General features: G+C 38.5%; 2 protein-coding genes across 2 annotated transcripts in view; one reads left to right on the top strand and one right to left on the bottom strand.

Annotated features, from left to right (window-relative positions):
• Positions 1-7132: 7132 nt before the first annotated feature.
• Positions 7133-23258, bottom strand: part of LOC126761962 (tight junction-associated protein 1) — a 132557-nt gene continuing 116431 nt past the window's right edge. The window contains exons 3-4 of the mRNA XM_050478403.1: positions 9182-9265; positions 7133-7342 (exon numbers count right to left, since the gene is read on the bottom strand). Coding sequence (XP_050334360.1) covers positions 7133-7342; positions 9182-9265 — 294 coding nt within the window. The remainder of the gene's footprint in view (positions 7343-9181; positions 9266-23258) is intronic.
• LOC126761951 (putative gustatory receptor 77a) lies at positions 13788-22267 on the top strand. Its single transcript, XM_050478391.1, has 2 exons — positions 13788-15111; positions 21991-22267. The coding sequence occupies exons 1-2, from the start codon at positions 13855-13857 to the stop codon at positions 22168-22170; spliced, it is 1437 nt and encodes a 478-aa protein (XP_050334348.1). The 5' UTR covers positions 13788-13854; the 3' UTR covers positions 22171-22267.

The raw sequence follows: 23258 nt of genomic DNA, 5'->3' as shown, positions 1-23258 counted from the left end.
CTCGCACTTATCCAGCGTTAATACAAAACTAGTTAATTACATATAGATATTAGTGTAAATTTGCGTATGTACTTTGGTTTGTTTTGTAGTATGTGTGCATATTTTATATAAGCTTAAGCTGCAATTACAATAGTTTAAACCCTAAATTTCCTTATAAATTCGTTTCAGTCCTGTGTGGCAAGGCGTTCGCTGCAACCGCTGCTGTTACTTTCGCACCTTCGACGCCATTCGACGACGCCGCCGCCTTCACTTTAAGCTCTCGTTCCTCCCGGTTGCTCAACGACCCCGCCGCCGCCGCGGCCGTCACAGCAGACGCATCCTTTAACAAAGGTGGCTGCACTCGCGCACCCAAGCCTGGTCCCACACCGACACCACTAAACAACTTCAAGTGCCGCAATGTCTTCGCTGTGGTCTGCGTACGTTGGCTGCTGAGCGTCACCTGCGAGTTGGCGCTGCTCAAGTTGGATGCCGACGTGTTGATGCCGGCTCGACCGCCGCCACGTGTGGTGCCGGTGCGCATCGACCATTCGTTCTGCTTGAGCAGAAATTGCTTTACATTGTACTCCATTTGTGCAATGTCCACGTGCTTGGTGGTGGTATGGAGTTCGGCGCTTATGGCGCGTGTCTTATCCGTATCACTGGGATAGTATTTGTAGTTGAGTATATCACAAGTGGGCTGATCGGGTAGCGTTGGTGTTGTGCTGCAAGCGCTATTGTTATTATTATTATTGTAGTTGTTTAAGAACGTCTCCGTGTTGGACGCATTCGGATCGGGTGTGGTATAAGCCACAGGCAAGCCGGAACGTGTGGTGCGTCGAAAATATGTGTTTGTGGGATAGACATGCATGGTCACCTGTTGATTGCTGCAGTCCGCTGAGTAGTGATTGAGAAGTGCGCTATTTTTGTAGTTGTTGTTGTTAAGACTAGAGTTTGTATCGGTTTTCGGTGAGAGTGAGTCTTCGGTCGACTTATTCGCGTCATCTAACGGCTGATGAAAGCCGTTTGTGTGCGGTTGTGGCGTAGTTTTATACCCCGAATCCATTGATAGTTTCTCCATGGAGACCGAATCCAGTGGATCTAGTGTTGAAAATGATGATTGTCGATCTGTACCACCCGAGGAGTCGCAATTGTTCAGCGAGTTTAGTGCTTGTTGTTGCTGCTGTATACGTTGTTGTTGCTGCTGCTGCTGTTGCTGTTGTTGCTGCTCCAGTTGTTGCGTATTACTTTGCACCCATTCGGCAACACGATTGAGCTGTTGGCGCCGTAAAATAATGCTCTCTTGTATGTCAATAGCATCACTTATCGAGCTCGACTGTGTGCAGGACTTGGAATTGTGTGAGGTTTTGGAGCTGGACTCATTTTGCAATGAATGATAGATGCTTGTATGCTTTGGTTTATGCATTTGCTGAACACTGCTCACAGTTCTCACTGGTTCGATGCGCATTTGAGTGGCTCCCGTGGCTTCCAATGCAGTCTGCGCAAGCGCCATATCCAATGCGCTGATCGTCGGCGTTACATTTGACTTTGAAGTCAGCGAGTTCCGCTTCTCCTGCACGCGAGCAGTCTCCTCAGGCGCCGTATGCGATTGATCCGCTGGTGCTGCTGTTAAATCGCTTGCAGTAATGGGTGCTTCCGTTAGGTCTATAAGTGTAGCTGTTGCACCAGTTGCATCATCATCAGCTGTAAACATTTCTCTACCTTCGCCTCCGCCACCTAACCGTTCATATGGGCTATTACTTGTTACCACACAACTGTTTGGATCCACTTCATTTTCAGTCACCCCACATTGCAGCTCGGTTTCGTTACGTTGCGCCTGCGTACTAGTATTCTTTTCCAATGGATCCGCTTGTATGATAATGACATCTGCCAACTTTTCGTTTTCTGCATCCGTGGTATAACCGACGGCTACATCTTCTGCTCTGTGCGCTGCTGCTATTTCTGCGCTCGAAATATTTGTTGTGTTGGAAGTAATGATGTCTTTAGTGTCATCTAGTTCCTCGTCCAAAAGACGCTCACGCCGTTTATAAATAATGGGCGTAACTGCTTCCATAGACTCTATGTTATCTAGCAGTATATTGCTTTGTCCATTCTGTTGTATGCGCATAGCGCAGAGACGTGGTCCACGGTGTTTGGGGTTTTCAGCCTGTAAGTGAGGAAAATTAAATGAAAGTTTGAAATATTAACACATAATTTATGACCATGGCTTTACAGTGCTTAAGTGGTTTCAAGTGTCATATAACAAACATCTCTCACATTAACCAATTCACCTAACCCCGTCCTTATAAAAACAAAACATATTCTTTAAGATAATTTCTTTCTATTTCATATTTTCGCAAGCCTGATCACGATTTAAAAATATTACAATAGAAGGTTCTAGACGTCCAAAAAAGTTTGAAGATGAGGAACTGGAAGCATTACTTAATGAAGATTGTTGCCAAACTAAAGAAGAGCTCTCAAAATATTTCGGTGCCACCAAAGCCGCCATTTCAAAAACGTTTAAAGTAGTAGATAGATAGGTAGATACATTCGAAAGCAGAAAAATTTGATGAGGTCAGAAATACTATTTGAATGCAACAGAATGAAGTCATTTTTTCATCGGTTGTTGATGAAAAATGGATCCATTACGAGCCTAAACACAAAACATTTTATATGAAACTGGCCAATGAACCAAATCAACAGCAAAGCCGAATATCCACATCAAGGTAATTCTCAGTATTGCATTATGAGCTTCCTAAACTGATTCAAATCATTAATGGGCAAAGCTTTGTATCAAATTGAAAAGAGCGATTGCCGAAAAACCTTCAGAATTCGTGCCTAGACACGAGGAAATAATTTTCGTGCATGACAACGATCGGCCGGATGATGCAAGACAGGTAAAGAACTATTTCGAAAACAGGGGTTGGTAAGGCTGATCTGCCTAAAAGCCCAGATCCATTTTCGGCCGCCAAGCCGAAGCAGTTCTTTTGAGGCGTACTCCACAAATAGACAGAGAATATACCAGTTTCTTCATATTATTATAGAACCAATATACCTTTAAAGCCTGAATAAAAAAATAAAAGAAGGAAGATAGTGAATGGAGTCATGTTTAGAAGTACACGTAAGTGAGGAAAGTTCTCTGAGCGCCACCCACTTGGGAGTGGTCAGAAAGATTCTATAATATATTTCTGAAGCAGCTCCCGACTTCTACTCTTAGACCAAGTATCCTCTGCGTTTCCAAAGAAGCTGGGGTTTGGGACCCGTCATGTAAAACAACTCCCCCAATAAAAAGGAAACAACCGCGCCGTTAGTTCTGCTTTCTCCAGACTGAATAAGGAAGCGGTGAAAATGTGTCTGGTGGTGAACAAAGACAAGACGAAATATTTTCTGTCATCAAACTAATGCACTGCAGTTTTGCACTCCGTTGGAAAAACCAAATGGAGAAGGACCTGGCTACACTTGGCACCAAACAGCGAAAAGGAAAAATGAGTGGCTCGCTGGAAACTCGGTTATAACCACGTAAGCGGTGTCTACGCCAATAAAGAAGAAGAAGAAGACAGAAGGAAGACTTTGTTTGGCCACAAAAACATCGAAGGCAATAAGATAGTGGACGAAGTTGCCAAAAGTAGTGTATGATTGTCACCAGAAACGTGATACAAAACTCATATATCGTCTATATGACGATCTGGACAGGAGGATGGAAGGAAAAATATTAAACGCGATGGAAGGCTCTACCTGGGTGCATAACTCTATCATATGTTGGATATGATTGGAATACTTACTGGTGCCATAGGGATAATAGATCGAGAAGACTGCAAGTAATGTCAAGAGCAAGGCACCACGGAAACAAAGAAGCATTGTGCATTTGTCCCACATTGACAAGGCTACGCTTTAAGGTTTTGTGGCGCCACTCGATATGAGACACTGGAAGAGATATCGTTAGTGACGCCACAGAGTATATTAAAATTGAGGTCAAGTGAAGTCATCCTAAAGTATAGGTACTTCTCATGGATGTAGTAATGGAACTACATCTGGTCACGAAAAGCACCAAAACTGGTCTATGTGTGGCTCATTAGCCTACCAAACTAATCTAGTACAATATAATATTGTGAGAACATGGTCTTCAACTATCTTGTACAATTCCTTATCTCACCAATCTTGGTTCCCTATCTCACCTATTATTTTATTGTGCTATTGACTTCTAAGCCACTGTATTCCGTCAACAATGTTTTTCTTCTACTTACCTTGATGGTTTTAATTAAATTCCTATTAAAGGTTTCGAACATCTTTGCGCCCTCACAACTACTAGTTCTGCTCCACAGACTATTCACGCTGCCGGTAATTGCAGACTTCAAGAGATTTTCCTTAGGATCGGAGGCACTACATACACTCGCTGGTGATTTCATTTGCTGCTCCATCGCAGACTCAGCTAACTCTATACCGACACTTGTTTTTAATCTACCATAATCCAGTAAATTAGATTGTGAACTTGCACTGAGCAAAGGTTTCGCCTCGTCATCCAACTCATCGTTGCCCACCGATTTTGGTGTTACCTGTTCCGTCACCTTCTTGGCAACATTTTGTATTGTGACATTACCACTGGCACTGCCAATAGCGGCATTGAGTAACTCCAGAGCAGTGCCGCCACCCTCCAGAAAGCGTCGCTGAAAAGCACTTTTCACTTGCATACCAGCTGCAAGGCTATTACTCGTCTCCAACATATACTTTTCATTCCCATAAGTACCCAAATGTGTGGTTGGAAAAAGTAGCGTAGTGCTCAACTTTGCTGCTGCAATGTTGTTTTGATGTTGCAAAGCACCACTGCCAGCCGTACGATCACACAAACGATGATGTCCCAATATGGGATTCACCATCAAATCGTCCTTTTTGGCTGGTGTAAACAATTTATCCATATCGTTGAGATCCGATACAGAACTTTTCGTTTCCGAAATCACCGAATCACTGGATTTCACCAATTTCATCAGATAGGGACTATTGGTGCGTGATGGTGAGTTCAAATTGCTATGACAACGTAGGCACAATTGTGTGAGCGGTTCGTTAAGATTACCGCCGGCGAGCTGCAGTTGGAAAGGAGTTTGCGTGGAAACTGTATAGGATCGCGAGACGTCTGCCAATACCGTGAGATCCTGTTTGGAACATTGACAAGTATCGCAATGTTTCACTTCACTCGCCTTCAGTTCGTCCTCGAGGAACTTGGCCATAATAATGGGTGAAATCATATCGGGATCGTTGGAATTATCATTGCTGTGGGTCGATGAATTTGCTATGGGGTTGCTGTTGCTGGTGTTGTTGTTCGTAATAACATCAGCATTAAGTTCGGTGTGGGGCTCACAGCTATTATTATTGGTGGTTGTTATGTTGTTATTCAGAAGTGGCTCCTTGATATTGTTGTTGTCATTATTGCCATTGTTATTACTATTGTTGTTATTGCTGAGATTCATATTGGAATCCGTTGAAGTACGTTTAGCGTCTAATTGGGGAAGTGGACGGGCAGAAAAGGGAATTTATGTTATTAAGTGTATAAAGTAAGTTAATTAGTTCACATAATTGATATTAAATAGGTTATCGAAAATGAAAAAAGAACTGAAAAAATATAATATGATAGTTAAGCACTTTTTCCCGTTAGAGTGTATGCACAAAAAAAACTAGCACAACAAATTATAAATTAATTTATTTTTATTTTGTATTATGCGTTAATTGAAAATTATGAATGGTTAAATAAAAAATTAATTAAAATTAAATAAAAAGTAAATTAAAATGCGTAAAAGCTCCAACAGCTAATAGCCTGCAAATCATATTATTTTTAGTTCATGTTTTGCTTGCAAAAAAAGTTAAAACAAAGAAATAAAAAAGCATCAGTTAACATACCATTCAACACAATCAATTGTATAACAATCGGTAATAAGGTAGAGAACACAACAAAATCGTATTTCGAAATGAATGTCCATTAATCACAAATGGAATAAATTGCTGGCACTAATAATAATAAAGACCAATAATCATTCATACTTTCTATTAAGGTATTATTTCATATCATTATGCGTGAAAGAACTATTTAATAGTTTAGTAGATTTAGCAAAAAAAATGTTATTTTTTTCAGATCAATATTTCACTCATGAAGTTCAATATGTGTGTACTATAAGGGTGTTCCAAAGAAAAGAGGACTTTTTGAATCTAGCGCCCCTGGTGGCACCATCTCTATATCGACTGGAGCGTTAGAATCTGCTATCTTTATCGATTGTCCAGTGAGATCATGACATTTCATCCATTGGAAGTGAAGTTATTGCGTTTTAAGTGTCAGTATGTTTGTGTTATCGGTGAAAAAATGAGCTTCGAACAAAGGCCAACATTAAATTTTGTTTTAAAATTAATAAAACTTCTACCAAAACGTTTCAATTGATGACACAAGTTAAAGGCGATGATTGCGTAGCAGAGCGCACGAATGGTTTCAACGTTTTCAAAGTGGTCGTGAGGACATAAAAGACGATCAACATGTGGGCAAAAAAAAAAATATTTTACCAAAAATCACATTTTAACCATTCCTCCTCGCATTCACCTGATATGGCACCGTGCGACTTCTTCCTTTTCGGAAAACTGCATTTGACCTTGAAAGCAAAGCGTTATGCAGACGTCGAGGCCATTCAAAAGGCTTGAACTGGCATACTGGCGGCCATACCGGCCAACGAGCTAAAACACTCGTTCGACATGCTTTTGGACAGTGCAAAAAGCTGTATTGAAGCAGAAGGAGACTATTTTGAATAAAATAAATTGATTTTGCCGAAAAAACCATTTGTTCTGTTTTTTTAAGTCATGTTTACTTTGGAACACACCTTGTATAATACACTTTTGTAGTTTTAGGAAAGCTATTTAGTTAGAAAATTTACTAAAATAAATTGTAGACATTGAATAGCATAACAGTCTTTTTGGTAATTTCAAAACACTTATGTAAAATGCTCTTATATCGCAAAAAAAGTAAAATGAAATTCCATTAAAAATAATTACTTTGCTTTTAAATATCCCAAAAAAGCGATAAAATGCTAAATTAGCGGGAAAAGAAAAATAAATTAATTAAAGTAAACAAATATCGTAATACAATAAAAACAAAAAACAAAGAAGAAACTAAAATCAAGGTCTACTAACACTTACCGAGCCCCCGCATTGAGTATACCATTGCAGTTGGCGGAAAGGGGCACGCGGTTGGTGGCGGTGAATCTGATGCTGGAAGCACTTTATAGGAAGCTGTCGTGGCGGTGCCGACGCCGCTAGTGCTACCTTCCGAATCAGAGTGTGAATTAGTCTCCAGGCGCATGTAGGCTGATACTTTCGATTGTATATCAATCGGTAACTGCAAGATCAAAGTGAGGAAGTGGAAAAAAGATGCGATTTTATAAATATAGCTTGTAAAAAGAAGTTATTATTATCAAAGGTAGACCTTGCCTCAGGCATGACATTTACAAAAATATTTTATGAAGTAAATCTAGTTTTCGCGATGTTTTCATTGAGGTAATCCTTTTTTACTCAGTTCGGTTTGCTATTCACTTGCTCCGAACGCGTCCATCTGCCTTCTCACGGAACAAGCTATGCTCCTTCACTTTGAGGAAGATTGTGCGGTGGAATCTTGATTTGCGGGCTTACAATATGGCGATTGTTGATGTGGATGACCTTCGGTTCAAACAATATAGCGCTGCGTACATATGTACATCTTCTTCTTCTTCTTCTTAATTGACGTAGACACCGGTTACGCGATTATAGCCGAGTTAACAACAGCGCGCCAGTCGTTTCTTCTTTTAAAGGGTGGAGTCATGTGTAGATTTTCACGCAAGTGAGGACAGTTCTCTGATCGCCATTCACTTGGAAGTGGCCAGAAACGATTCTTTTACATATGACTCAAGCAGCTCACGACTTCCGGTCTTTGACCAAGTATCCTCTGGGTAGCCTAAGAACATCCGTTTGAAGGCGAGCTAAAGTGAGAAGGCGAAATATCCCCTACATAGGGTTGTGCGCTGGGTTTGGGAACCGCCACGTAAAAAAACACCCCCAATGAAAGGAAGCAACAAGCCTCGCATGAGAGACCCCCTTTTGATGACGACCATGGCAAACGAAATAAGGACTACATATGTACATAGCCAACGAAATAAGCAATGCATTGACGATACGTTTGGTGAGCTTTGTTTTGCTTCGGGGGGATGTAGCCTCCAAGATCGTTCGATTTAAAGACGCTGGTCTATTTTTTGTGCGATTATATGAAGTCCTGTGCTCAATAAATAATCTAGATAGCATTAAAATTGTTTGAAACATAGATTCAGATATTCTGTATTTCACTAAGCTATTTGATAAAGTTTATGTCCCTTTTGTCATCGCCGTCGTAATATTGTATACTCAAAAGCGAATGTTACTGTTATATCGATGTTGAACTTAATGCCTACACACATGCTTGCAACACATGTACTCTACTTTTCAAAGCGAGCGTGATTATATTCGAAAAAGTTATATTAAATTTGCCACGATACTTATAATGTATATACGCGAAAAGCTCCGACAGGATCGGGAAGGATCTCTCCGAGCCGTTCGAAACCAAACGATGTTTCAGATAAGGCAACTACCCGTCGTGTGACTTCTTCAATTTACTGCTGGAGAAAATAATTCGAGCTGCAGAGCTTCTCTATGTACAATCTTCTATAAGAGTGTACAGCTACCGGCTAGAACCGCGTAATCGGTGGCTACGCCAATAAAGAAGAAAAAGATATACGCTAACTAGTTTCTCAGTTTTTAAGATACTGGTCTGAAATTTTGTTCTTTTCTAACCAAGAAGTTGCTCACTTGTCGGAACCGACAGCGAACTACAATTGCATATAACTACCATACTATAAGGAAAACTTTTTAATTTGGCGTGGTATCTTCAAAAAATTGTGCAGAAAGTATTACCCAAGGAATCGTTAGTATCCCTGAAGAATTTGTTGAGAACGAGCTACTATAGCATATGGCTGACATATAATTAACCGATCAAACTGTAGTCCTTGTTTGAAAACTCTTGAATTTGTTATGCTATCTTCATGAAATTTTGCACAGATTTCCGAAAATATTGTACAGATCGGATCATTTTAGCATACACCTGTGAAGAGTATTTCAGCTGCGGTGCAAACGAAGTTAACGTTATATCTCGCTGTGAAATGATATTACTTACCGATGATACTTTTTGTGGCATGAAACTATCTGGCTTGCACTGCAACAGTTGTATTGCTAAATTTATATCCGATTTGTAGCGTTCCTGAAATTAAAAAAAAAATATGGATCACGAAATACATTTCAAAGTTTCAAAGCTAAGTAGATGTCTTAAATAAGATACAATTATAAATTCTAAAGCGTAACAGCACAACACATTTCTACTCTATTGTCGTAAATATTTAATGCGCTTTTATTAAAAACTAAGAAGCGCATATTAGCAAAGCAAAATCGTCACCAAAGACACACAATCCCAGTTGCACGTGTCAGCTAAGTGTGCCGGGTCGTATGAGCAACCACATTAATTTAGCACTGCATTTGCAACAATGCTTGCCTTCATGTGCACAGTTATACATAGCCATACTTTGCATTTTTCACACTCTCCCTCCGTAAATAAACATAAATGAGATTTTCCACAAATAATGTCCGAGTGTGTGAAATCTCCACGCTTTGTTTCACACACACACCATTGTGCGCCTGCACTTGTAAGTTCATGTGCGACTGACCCAAATCCTTCAAATGGAACACAGATTCTCATCTAACTGTAAATGCGAAATATTTGTCACAGCACATGCTCCTACGTCTATGTACAGATGTTGACAAGGAATGCCTGCAGATTCATTTGATAACATAAAGTCAACAATTGCAGTAAATTGCCTTGTGTTGCAGCTAGTTGTTGCTGAAATTGCCGTCACCTGCCACTTTGTTTCGGATGGGTTGAATTTCACTCATTTTATTTATTTGCATTCGGCGTAAAGTTCCAATTATTTGTTGCTGTTCATATTATATGTGGCATAAGCATGATTTTCCGTACATATATATGTATACAGTCAAGAATTGGCAATTTGCAAGTGTGCTATGTTTTATTTTTTATGTCTACGAATGCAATGGTTTCAGTGATGGAATCGTAAATAACACAAAACAATTATAAATTGCAGTTGCTTTTTATAGCCATCTATAAAAATCTATATATTTCTATTCACAAAAATGTTTAGTTCGTATTTTATCTTTATGTACTTGTATACAACTAAATATATAGTATTTTAGAGCGGATCGATTTTTTTCTATAAAATGGTATATTTATGGGTAAATTGTTCTACGGATCATTCTGAAAAACTCGAAACCTGTTTCGAGCCCGCGATTTTTAAGGCCAAGATTACAAAATCTGGATGACCGGTTGTATGGGAGATATGTGATATAGTTGTCCGATCCGACCGATTCCAACAAACAATCAACAGATTAAAATGCACCTACGTATTAAATTGAATTTGGATACCTAAAAAACTGGGGAACAAATTTACATAAACCCTACCAAACTTCAAGTTAAAAATTGTTTGCCCGAAATTGGTTTTAGACTCACAGTCTCTTGGGAAAAATTGTTCAGAATGTTCCATAAAACATTTCTCGCACATGCGATTTTACAGTTTTTTGGCTCCCTGGAAATCAATCTGTTGTAATATACATATATCCAAAGTTCAATAGTTGAATGACATTTATTTCAAAAAGAAAACAGCTTAAAATATCTAAATTTTGTTATTGTATTTCACTTAGATATTGTAAAACAAAAAAACAAGTAAGGAAGTTCCGGTGCAACCGTATAAAATCTCCTGCAGCTTGCAAGAATGAAAGCCAGGGAAATACCTTAAGGTGTCAAATGTCAACCAGAGTATCGCAATCAAAGAAACACATAAGATTTGTTAGAAAAACGAAAATAATATATATGTTGTGGTTGTGGTCTATTATCATTGCTACATACTAAAAAATATTCCCTGAGTTTCATTGAGTTACCTTACATACAACAACCAAACACATGGAGTAAAGTCAGCCGGATATTCGAAAATCTCTACATTAGGGGCTAAGTGAAGTATTGACCCGATTCAACCCGTTTTTTATATACAAAGATACTAATGCCAGAAAAGGATTCTCTCTGAATTTCAATTGAACTATATATCCCATAAATTAACAGATATTTTTGGTCAAAAGTCAAGAATAGATTTCCGATATTTTGGGCTTGAACAGTTTTGGTTGGATTTGAAAAATTTTTGGTCATAAGGTACTTACTCTGCATTATTCGTGCAAAGTTTTATACTGTTATATCTTTGACTTCTTGATTTAAAAACTAGAAAGTGAAAGTTTCAAATGGAATTTAAAATTGTGTTACATGGGAAGCAAGCGTGGTTGTAGTCCGATTTCGCCCATGTTCGTTTTGAAATATGGGAATATGAGAAGAATGTCACGTTCTAAATGTAGCCGAATATAGTAAGTTGGGTGTCGAGATATGGAGTTTAACCAAAGTGGGCGGTGTTACGCCCATCGTCCAATTTTCACGCCGAATCTAGCATAACATTGCGGCTATAAAATTAATTGACTCTGGCGTATTTAGTTATTGATTTACACACTTTTACTAGTTTCCAACAGTTAATTTGATTTCATTCACACTGCCGATACGAGTTCTTATAGTATAAGCCAGGTAAATTTGGTTGTTGAAGCTATAGTGATTTAGGATATATGTACAATAAACTTACTGGAGGACGGGGCCACGCCCACCTTTTCAAAATTTTTGGACACAGGTGCCCCTAGTTACTCGAATCCCCTATATGAAGTGGCAGTTCTATGTATACTTTCATTTATTCATTTATTTTGTAGGCCCGACAGACAGACAGTCAACCGGATTTCAACTTTTCTCGTCATTCTGATCATTTATATATACATAATATACATATAGGATCTATCACGATTAGTTTTAGGTGATACGTACAACCGTTAGGTGAACAAAACTATAATACTCTATAGCAATTGGTTGCAAGAGTATAAAAATACGATATCGGTGCTTCGAAAAATTCTTCTCTGAAATTCTGATAGGTTGACTATATGGGTGTTTCAAAATGATTCGAATCCAACAAAAGTTTTTCTCGCACGAAACACTTCCAAGCAAATGGTTGCCTGTTTCTTTTCAGAACAATAAAGACTGAGTCATACACAATCATCTGTTTGCCAGTTGCCTTTCAAGGAATTAGGAAAACCAACCGCTGAAGATAGATCACTCTTCACCATGATAATGTGAGCTCTCAAACATCGATTGAAACAATTGCTTTTTTGAACACTCAAAATATCAATTTGAAGAGTCTTCCTCCGTATAGTCCTGACTTGACACCGAATTATTTATTTTTACTCCCGCTCACAAAAAAATAAACTAAGATCAACGGTTTTGACATCCAAAGAGGCGGTAGATGCGTCAAGATCGCATGTTTTCAAGATATCTCAATCAGAGAGGCAAAAGTGCATTGGCAATTAGATAAAACGCACGCGAAAGTGCGTAAAAGTTAATGGAGAATATTTATGAAAATTTTTTTGTTGGTTTTAGACTCTCGAAATATTAAAGGCAAGTTTCGTATTCCAATTAGTAGTTCTTTTAATATTGGGTAGTCGAAAAAGTCTTTTCGTATTTCTATTCAAACTTTAACTTATTTTTTATATTTATACTAATAAATAAATAAACAAATATGTACCATTTTGATCGACTACTTTTTGCCATTTTTCCGCTAAAGACATTATTCCATCAGAAACTTTTTATCAATGTAAATCGAAATTTCGAAATTTCCAGAACGGAAACGAGCGAACCATTGTTGTGCTTCACGAACTCATAAATTTCATTGGTGGCTTGCGTGGTAATCTTCCCTTTTTTAGACAAAAATTTCAAAATATAGCGAATTCCTTCATTATTTTCACTAATTTTTGAACAGTTGTAACTTTTTTTCAATTTCCACGAATTTAAATATAATAAAATCCCACCTTTCCAACACTATATGTATATGACACAATGTGAGTGGTAGCACTGGAGATATACGACTGTAACGGCATCTATTGACAAAATATGAAAAGACTTTTTCGACTACCCCATATATGATAGAAACGAGTACACAATCGTAGAATTATTCGCGCAGGTTATTGTTGCCTTAGGGTCATCGTGCATGGTCGGTGTTATTTCGTTGCGGTAGAGACAAATACTAATTGTATATATGATGTAAACTTGAGCAAATGTGATATGAACTTTCGATCCCTAAACCACACATATATATTAAGGTAAATTGAAGTTTAAACATTTAAGACCCTTTAATTTGTCGGATAACATCAATATACACATAATAACAATTCAACCCAACCCCAATTTAAACAAAATTGAGCTTCAAAGTTTCTGTGGGCAGGTTCCAAATATGTAAAGTAATGAATAGTTTTGTTTCATTTTTTTAATTGAATTAATAGTTTACTCAACATTGGAATTTACATTCCATACGAGTGTCTATAATGGAGCTATAAAGGGGCAAACTATTGTTAATCGATTGGAAAGCTTTAAAATGCAGAAATAAAAGCTCGCAATCGGTCAACAGCAAAGAGACATGACATTTGCACACATAAATTATGGACGAGGCACTTAACACAATTACACAAACAATTACATGGCGCCCCAACAATGAAATTGTTGAAATGTGACTTCGATTTCTGCTGAAACAGTTATTAAAAGCTAGAGAACACAATGGCAATCAACCAGTAGAAGAACAACAGCCGAATCGAAAATTTTAAAATCGAAATTGCTGACGGCAACCATAACTTCTAGTTAACGGCAATATCATCTGTATGCAACAGGATTCGTTTCAACGCTACTTCAACAGAAACTTCATTGTGGATGGTATACTACAAGGTGGCCACCGCGTGAACACGTGGTTGGGTATAACCGCCTATGTATACCAAAGCGCAGTGCCAGATAAAAGGCGAACTGAACGGCAACATCTACACCGTGGTCGGCGATTTAAATTTCGGCAAAAATCGCGACGGCCGTTAAATACGCAAATCTCCCAAGTGTATTTTTCGCGCCCATTACGCTACTACAGCCTCTTCATTCTGCTGATCGTAATGTTCTCTTTGCATTTTGTGGCGCGTACAATGTACTTCAATCAGGTTTTTCTCCGCAGCTCAGCAGTGCTGTCCTTTGTCGGCTTCAGCCGATTTTCATTCTTGCATATATGTGTCATCGGCACGCTAATACGTCAATTCCGCAAGCAACGGGAGCTCATCACGTGCACCAATCGCATGCTGCGTTTGCAGCGAAGCATAAGCCGGATTGCCAGCCAGCTGCGAAGCAATGCAGGACACATCCCATCGCGGCCACAATATGACAGATACACGGCGTTCATGTTATGTTGTAAGCTGATACCGTTACTATTGTCACCCACATGGACTATATTCATTGTGCGGATAGAGCATGTACTACAGCGTCCCGCATACCTCGTTGCGCTGCTCATCCTCTACTATTGTCAGCTGGCTTTGCAGTTAACCCTCAGCACTTACTTTGTGAACACCTTGATGTTGGCGCAGCAAAGCAAGAAGGTGAATGCGCTATTACGGACAGTCTTGCAACAAGCCGCTAAGTATTCGTTGCATTCACGGCCATTCAATACGCGTTGTCGATATCAGTTTCACACGCTGGTGTACATAATAAAGCGACTACGTTCGGCTCACGAGGCAAATTCTCAAATCAGTGGCTCAATGACTCGCCTCTATGGTCCTCAGCTGGTGGCCTTTCTCGGTTTTGTGTTGACCGAATGCACTGTGCAGTTTTTCGTGCTCTACTTCACATCTTGCAGTCAACATGCTGCATTTCCATTTAGACCAGCACCACAGTCACGAGGAGAATTCTGTTATATAAGATGGAATATATGGGCTATGGTTTACGTCTTTGGCTTGCTCAGTGACATGTCTTTGGTTGTCAGTGCAGCACATCAACTGCAATCACGTGTACAAGCCACACGAGTCGTGCTGGCGGAAGGTAGTGCTCGTTTGCCGTTGTTGCAAGCCATGTGCCGCCATTGCAGCGATGTACAGTTGGCGCGTACGGTAAGTAGGCGATAGAAAATATCATTGATTTTATACTCTACAGACCACAGAGTATTATAGTTTTGTTTACCTAAGCGTTGTTTATATCACCGAAAACTAATCGGGTTAGATGTTGGGTTATATATAATGTAAATATAATATTATTAGGTTGACCGAAAAGAAACCGGTGATTTTGCATACAAACGGCGTTGACAATTTTTTGAACGGCTTATGACTCTGTTATTGCATTTTTGCTTTTATCAAATATCAGCTGGCACTTTTACCTTGCCTACGAAAAAAAGCGCGCGTAATTTTATTTATATTTGTTTGTTTGGCGGCAATTTTAATATGGAGCTCACAAATGAGCATTTACGTCAATTTACTTTATTATTTCCGTAAAGGAAAAAATGCAGCTCAAGGCTTTAATCGAATCGGATCGTCATGTAACTGAGCGTGAGATGGAGAGAAGTTAAATATACCACAATCAACCATACATGATCATATACGACGCCTTGGGATGGTAAAAAACTAAAACTCAAAAAAATGTTCGAAAAAATCACCGGTTTCTTTTCGGTCAACCAATATATTTACTAGGGGATCCCGCCACGCGTTGCTGTGGTATACATTCTATACTATTATTTATATATTAAACTCTTCAATGCAGTGAAAATTTTATTTACTAATAAAGGCGGAAACGTTTTTGTCGGTATAAGAATCCAAGGGATTGTACTTGAGATTTAATTTTGAATATGTTCAAACAAATAAATTGCATTGAAAAAATAACGAATTTAAGGTTGCTTTGCTGGTTACCAGCGTTTCTGTTCAGTTAATAGAGTTGTCCGCTTATTAGATTGTACTTAATAAACATCAACAATGTGCATGGTTAATGGAGATGTGGGCTTAATAGGGCGTTCGTTTAATAGAGCTTTCCTATATTCTTTATTTATGAATTGTTTTTATTATCCTATCTTCTAAGTTGGTTCGAACTGGACACAGTGTGTTAAATTTTACTAAAATCGGTTCAGTAGTTTGGGAGTCCATCGCGGACAAACAACGTGACACCTACTTTTTATATATAAAGAAGATATAAACCATCAGGATGAGGTGATGATTTGATGAGTCCGCCTCTCCGTCTGTCTGTAAAATTTAGAAAAAATTTAGATATCGACGCCAAATATGCAGACCCAGTGCGCATAGCAGACTTTTTCCCGAAAATATTGGTCATGTGAGATAAAATGTTCGGTTATACCCGAACTTAGCACTTTGTTACTTGTTTTCTTTTTATTTTTTTATGTGAATTTCTTGTGTATACGATGCAGTACAAATTTATTAATTGCGTTTTTTTTAACATTACTTTTAAAACTAAATATAGTAAGTTATAGGAAACCAAAATAAATGGTTAAAGCAACTTTTTTTAACCCGGAATAATGAATTTTTCCACCATGAAGGAATCTTAACACTATCGGGCATGCGTCAGAAACCATGTTAGCGCAGGTACACTACAAGTGCTGTCCGTTTGTTTGAGCTTCTGGTTTAGTATGTTCTATTCGCTGGAGAGTAACGATTGGCGATGTATAATTTAAAGTTATAGGTAGGACATTATCCTTGATTTCGGGCAAGTGACCGTTGCGGCTGGCTCGAATAAGTTCCAGTCCAGAGGACGAATTCTCGACCACCTTTTGCAGCAATTGAAGCTGTATGTCAGGGCTTGTCTGCGTAGACAAACGGCTTTGCACCGTTCCACAAAAAATAGGCGAGCGACGTTCAATCGCACAATCTTGGAGGCCACGCCACAGGTCAGTGATGCGAGATAATGAGCTCACCTAAAGTTTCTTTCAATTAAATTGTTTCTTTGTTAGCTGCATGGCGTGTAGTATCGTTTTGTTGGAACCAAAGATCGTCCACATCTATACACCCAATTCAGACGAAAAAGTCACTACTCAAGGCTATATGGCGTTTCCCATGGACTGTAACATTATTACCGGCTTCATTTGTGAAAAAATATGGACCAATGAGCAAACCAAAAAGTGTCTTTTTGACAAAGTAACGTCGTCTCAACAATGGTTTGCGGATTGTCATCACTCCGAATGTAACACGTTTTTTATATATAAATCACAATTCCCTCTTTTTACGAATAGCTTCACACATAATACTCAAATAGTATTCCTTGTTTACATTTCATAGTTTGGTCGGTTGGAAGGACCTTGGACCTTGGTGTACCACACCTCGACAATCGAAGAAAACTGTCAAAATAACCTTAATTTCTGACCTGTTTTGACCTCAGCTTTGCCATGATATGAGGGCAATTGAACATCTGTTTCCTTGTCTAAGCATAGATCCCAATCGTGCTTTCACTTTTCTTGAGCCCAAATGATCTTTCAAAATGGGTTTCCCTCCGATATACCAACAATGCCAGTAAGATCCCTGACTGTTACTCGTCGCTTCTCAAGCATCAATTCCTTAATTATACCCTGAACAGTGTTTATTAAGTTTGTCACGAAGTTTGTAACACCCAGAAGGAAGCGTCGGAGACCCCATAAAGTATATATAGAAATGATCAGTATATTGAGCTGAGTCGATTTAGCCATGTCCGTCTGTAAATATACGAACTAGTCCCTCAGTTTTTAAAATATCGTTTTGAAATTTTGCAAACGTCATTTTCTCTTCAAGAAGCTCATTTGTCGGAACTGCCGATATCGGACCACTATAACATATAGCTGCCATACAAATTGAACAAACGGAATCAACTTCTTGTATGGAAAACTTTTACATTTGAGTATATATCTTCACGAAATTTGTTATGAGTTATTGTTCATAGAAATAATGTAATATGGGAAGAAATTGTTCAGATCGGCTCACTATAGCATATAGCTTCCATACAAACTGAACACATAGTTACTAAAAGAAATGCACCTGTGAAAGGTAGATTAGCTATAATAGTTATAATATTAAATAGTCTTCATAGCCTCTGACTACCTTATATTTATTAAGTTTCCTAATGTTATACAGAAGTGCGGTTACTCTGGTTTGCGGATTGCGCCCTTTGAAAATCATCTTACTAAGTGATTTGCTAGCATTTGCCTACATTAAGTACTCTACTTTAAAATCAAATAAATTTAGCAAAAAAATTAAAAATATTATTGGCACGTGCTCTTCTTGGCAGTGTTGGCTAATAGATGAGAAAATTTTCACTTTTCCATTAAATTGCAAAACCAAAACTAATTATCTAAAGTGGTCACTGTCGAGCTACAAATTATAGGTTTCCGTTGTTGTGAAACTGTCTAAATAAGTACTACTTTCTGAACTCAACTAGCTCATTATGACTATTCATATTTTTGAACTGCTTTGGAGAATATACCCTTCATGAGGTATATTTTATTTATTTGCTAGTAAATTTTTTCTTGCAAGTATCCTAATTGTGAACGGAATGTACAATAAATCATAAGTAAATAACTCGCTCGGACGAAATCATGCAGCCGACCACTTGGCTTCATTCTTAGAAAATAAAGTGCAGAACCTATGCAGACATAAGTGCAAAGAATCAACTTTGATACTCGAAAGTATTTATTTTAGTAAAACTGCACAATTACTTAAGATATCCGAGCGATCATCATCCAAAGTCTTCATCGTCCGCTTTGGTACGATATACTTTATTTTATAATATATTTTTTTGGCTTCCACAGTAGCTGTTTTCATAGCCACCTGTCTTCCTAGGAGGTATTTTGGCATAAAGCTTTGTGCGAACTCTGCGATACTTGTGTCACGCAGCCATGGCAATTATGCGCACCCAAAGCACTTAATCACGCTGCAAATTTCGCAAATTTATAAGCTAAAATCGCGAAGGCAGAATAAATATAAATTTGAAAATCGCGCGAGCGATGCAGTCTTTGCAAATCAGTGCTCAAAAGAAAGTTACACGAAAGCGGAGAAGCTAAAAATGGGATACCAAAAAGCGGAAAAACTGCGAAAAGAAATTATAGTCCTACAGCCACGTTGCATTTATTATCTCGCGTTGGGTGTTTTCTATGCTTCGAATGTCATAGGCATCACGACCTTTAAATACGAGCGGAAAACTAGGTACTCGCGGCGGCAACAAACCCAAGCTCTACGCTTAACCGAGCAACAGCCACATCACTTTCGCTTGCGACGCTCACGCACACTGCAGTGGTACAGCAGAGTTTTGCTGCTACTGATCGCTGCAGCGATTCCTTTCGTCCTCAAGATACTCTTTAAAGACATGCATTTCCTTACATTAACCAGACTGCTCGCGTTTGTTGGCAACATGCGGTACGTATTGACACAAGGACTCATCATTGTTCTACTGCTCATCAACTCTTGCCGTCAACGCCGTTTAATGCGCTTCCTCAACCGCCTTCTACGCATGCAAAGACCACTGCTCGAGCTTGCAAGCTACCTGCGGATGCACAGCGCGGATGTTACGCGGCTGCACAGCCTCGATTTGATCACTTGCATCTTATTGTGCGCCAAAGTTGTGAACGCATTCCTGCCTTTCGTGTGGACAGAATATGTGATACGCAAGGAACACGCCACACAGCGTCCTAGACTGTTCGTTTCGCTGATTTTCAACTGCTGCTGTATGGTGTTATTACAAATGCTAATGGTGCTCTATTACATATGCGCTTTAAGAGTCGCCAACTATGGTCAACAGATTAACACGCTCTTGCAGTGTGCGCTCGCAGAAGTTAAAGAGCATTTGGAGCAAATGCGACCGCTAAATGCCACAGAACGCAATAGGATTCTGTGCCTAAGCACGGTCATTAGCCGTCTGCAGCGCTTGTATAAGCAGAATGCGGAGCTTAGCCGTGAGCTGGTTGGGATATACAGTCCAGCAGTGCTGGTTTATGTCTGCTACGTAATAGTGATGTGCACGGTCCAGCTGTTTGTGTTTTATTTTTTGACTTGCAGTCACAAGGCTGGCATTTTTAAGACCGATGGCACTATAACGTCCAAAGACAAGTGTTCTTCGCCCAACTTTGTGGGTGTGATTCAGGTGTTGACTATGTTTACAGATATTTCTATACTTATGTGGGGCACATATGTGATGCAGAAAGGTTTTAGCGTTACGAATCTTATTGTGGCTGAAAGCAGCACTAATTTGCCTTCTCCTCGCAGCTTGTGCAGCAGCCATTGTTGTGAAGTACAACTGGAGACCGTGGTAAGCTTATACTATACATATACCGTATAATTAGAATAATACAACAATAATGCGAAAGTGAAAGTGAGTTCAAAACTGGAGTTTTAACATTTTGTATACACCACCCGACTCAAAGTCTATGGAACGAAATACGAAATACGAATGAAGACTTCCACCTTCGCCTTACTCCTTAAAGACTTGGCATAAAATGGTGTGGAAGTGACTGAAATCAATCTAAGCATGTTTCAGCTTATTTCTAAAACAGTTGTCAATCGTTTCAATGTCATCATATCCGTAACTCTTAAATATGTAAACTTACAAGCGCCATATGCGACATATTTAACATATGAGGGGACTATGGAACTTTTGAAAAAATGGTGATTCATTTCTCAACATGGTATTCTTTTAGCTCGATAAATTTGACCCAGCAATGCCCTAACTTCTTTAAATCGTCTGAAAAACACTTTTCTGGAGGTCCCGTGGCAACGATAACCTCTCTGTCCGGCGAGTGCGCTTTTCAAGTTTCAAAAAAAAAACAAAAGCAAACACAGCCTCCACAGCACCAATGGTTTTCACAAGTCCAGTTTTTCACGCTGGATATGAATCTCGCGGTCTTTTGAGTTGTCTGCTATCTCAACTATCTCGCGCAACTTCAATCGGCGATACTAAATCGTGTACTTTTGTCACATTATTGTAACCGTTTTCAAAGCAACTGGGTAGAGCTCATCGAAAAGTAGCCATCTACGAAGATATGCTAAACAATATTAAATTTTCCTACTTCTCGCTGCGTGTCGTCTACAACTAGACAACATGATCAAAAATAATATCATGAAGCTTTCATAAATTTTATAATTTGAGACTCGGTTATTGTGTCTCTGTTACTGTGTTACTGCAAATGCAACCCAATGGTTTATATACCAAATACTTTAGCAAAGTCTCTTCTCGACTTTCGATAATTGGTTCTTCTATGTCTAACCTAACCTATAAGTACAAGGTTACAAAGTGAAATTAAATAATTATAACTGAACTACTTTGGTGTGATTAACTAGATTGCTGCTTAGTCAAGTTTAAAGCCCCTTTTGAAATTTGGTATTGCCGACATCAACTCAACCGGTCAAAAACTCCAGTTGAAATGTTCAAACTTCAACTATCTTATGCACTTTGGTTGTACTTTTGAAATTCGGTATTATAGTTTTCAACTCAACAGATCAAAAACTCATGTGAAATGTTGTCAAACCTCAACTTTTTGAAGATATTACGGGTTTCAAATCTGTATCAGTGGGGTTGTCTTGCACATCAAAAAATTTCAACTGCTACCAAGTAGTTGAAGTCGAAGATTACCGCATTTATTTTGGGAATATTAAATGAAAAATGTGTAAAAAATAGATTTATTTATAATTTTAAACTATTTTAGTCACTTATTAAGTACAAATACATAGAAAAGTGAAAATTGTTTCGAGTTCGTGAAGAGTAATTTCAGAACTAGACGAGGCGAGATACATTTTGGAAATATGTATAATTATGGGATCGTGGGAAGTGCTTCGAATATAAAAAGGCATTACAAGACGTTCTACTACTTCTAGTAATATATTTTTTGAGTAAAATACAATTTTTTGATACTCAGTTCTCTGAGTGCACGTTGAAACTTTACCGTTAAACACAAAATATTACAATTTCTTCTTTTCTTTCTTCCATTTTGCTACATATGGTTGCCGCGTATCAAATTGTGCAAATGATGCTTGCAGTTGGCCGACTTTGCTCTCTATTTGCGCATGGATAATCAACAACAACCTAAGATTGGGCGACGCTATGTTTCTGTTATGATATGTGGCCTGTTTGCTATGGAACGTCGTTTGATATTTGTCATTTTGCAAACAATCTTAAATTATCTGCTCATACTTATCCAGTATGACAAAGTTACTTAAGAAAATGTATTATTATCCTTCAATCATATGTTTTTTGTAGTCATTGTAAATATGTTACGTAATAAAATACGGGCTTAATGATGTGTTTCACCTTATAAGAATGTACTTACAATTGCGTTGGGTGGTGCGGTAAGTTATAGCGTATGTGGGTATGGAATGAAAGCAAAAACGGATTCTTGCCTTTAATTTACATAATTTAGTATTGTTTGTATACTATTTATTTAAAGTGATATTTCTGCATAGAAACTGTAGCGAAGCTTTTCGCTGCCCCTGCTTCTTGTAGTTAGCTGAAATGTACTCGTCATGTACATGATTCGTTACAATCAAATAGTAAACTTTAAATAGTGTCTTCCGCATTGTAGTGTAAAGTTATGGTAGAATAACGGTTTAACGTGGCCCGTTAGAGCGATAACCTTTTCCACTGTACCGCTCTGGGGTGCTAAGCGACGTTCTGCTCCTCGCTTTACGAGTAATTGTATCTGTATGACGACGAAGTCCTACTGCGTAACTAGCGGTTTACTGCGGTATAGCCGTGCAAAGACACGGACCACAGAAAACTATGTTAGCGAGCGCAATGTTAAGGATTGAGTCGTTAGAGAATCAACTCAGTACAAAGCTCACCCTTAACAGACGGCATTCACAAGTCAAGGTACCAAGACTAGCCAGAGTATCGATACTCTGCTGAGTATGGTGCCGGACGTGTGTACGCTGTCATATGTAGTTCTGTCAGGGATAAAGTGATGTCCAACTTATTCCAGTGTGAGAGTGCAGAGCGCTTCAAAATTAGCGTTTTTATAACATTTTGCATTATGGCCAGATTGGACAAAATAATAATTTTTGGGTATTTAAATTAAAACACCCAACAATTAGTACGAATAAAAATTACTATATAGTGCTCAATATAATACCAAAGCTTGTTATATACAGTTATGAATACAACAAAAAGGCCAACTTTAAAAAAATCTAAAATTCTGAGATGAAAATTTTCGATTGAAACTAGCCGAAGAAGCCTCCTCAATATTTCAAACAAAAAAACTACAGTGTATTTGCGACATAAGTAGGTAAGTTCACTTCAAAATTCTTTTTAC

Source organism: Bactrocera neohumeralis, chromosome 6 (assembly GCF_024586455.1).
Source record: "Bactrocera neohumeralis isolate Rockhampton chromosome 6, APGP_CSIRO_Bneo_wtdbg2-racon-allhic-juicebox.fasta_v2, whole genome shotgun sequence".
Classification (NCBI taxonomy): domain Eukaryota; kingdom Metazoa; phylum Arthropoda; class Insecta; order Diptera; family Tephritidae; genus Bactrocera; species Bactrocera neohumeralis.
Note: the sequence above shows the minus strand (reverse complement) of the source record. Positions and strands in the feature narration are given on the sequence as shown.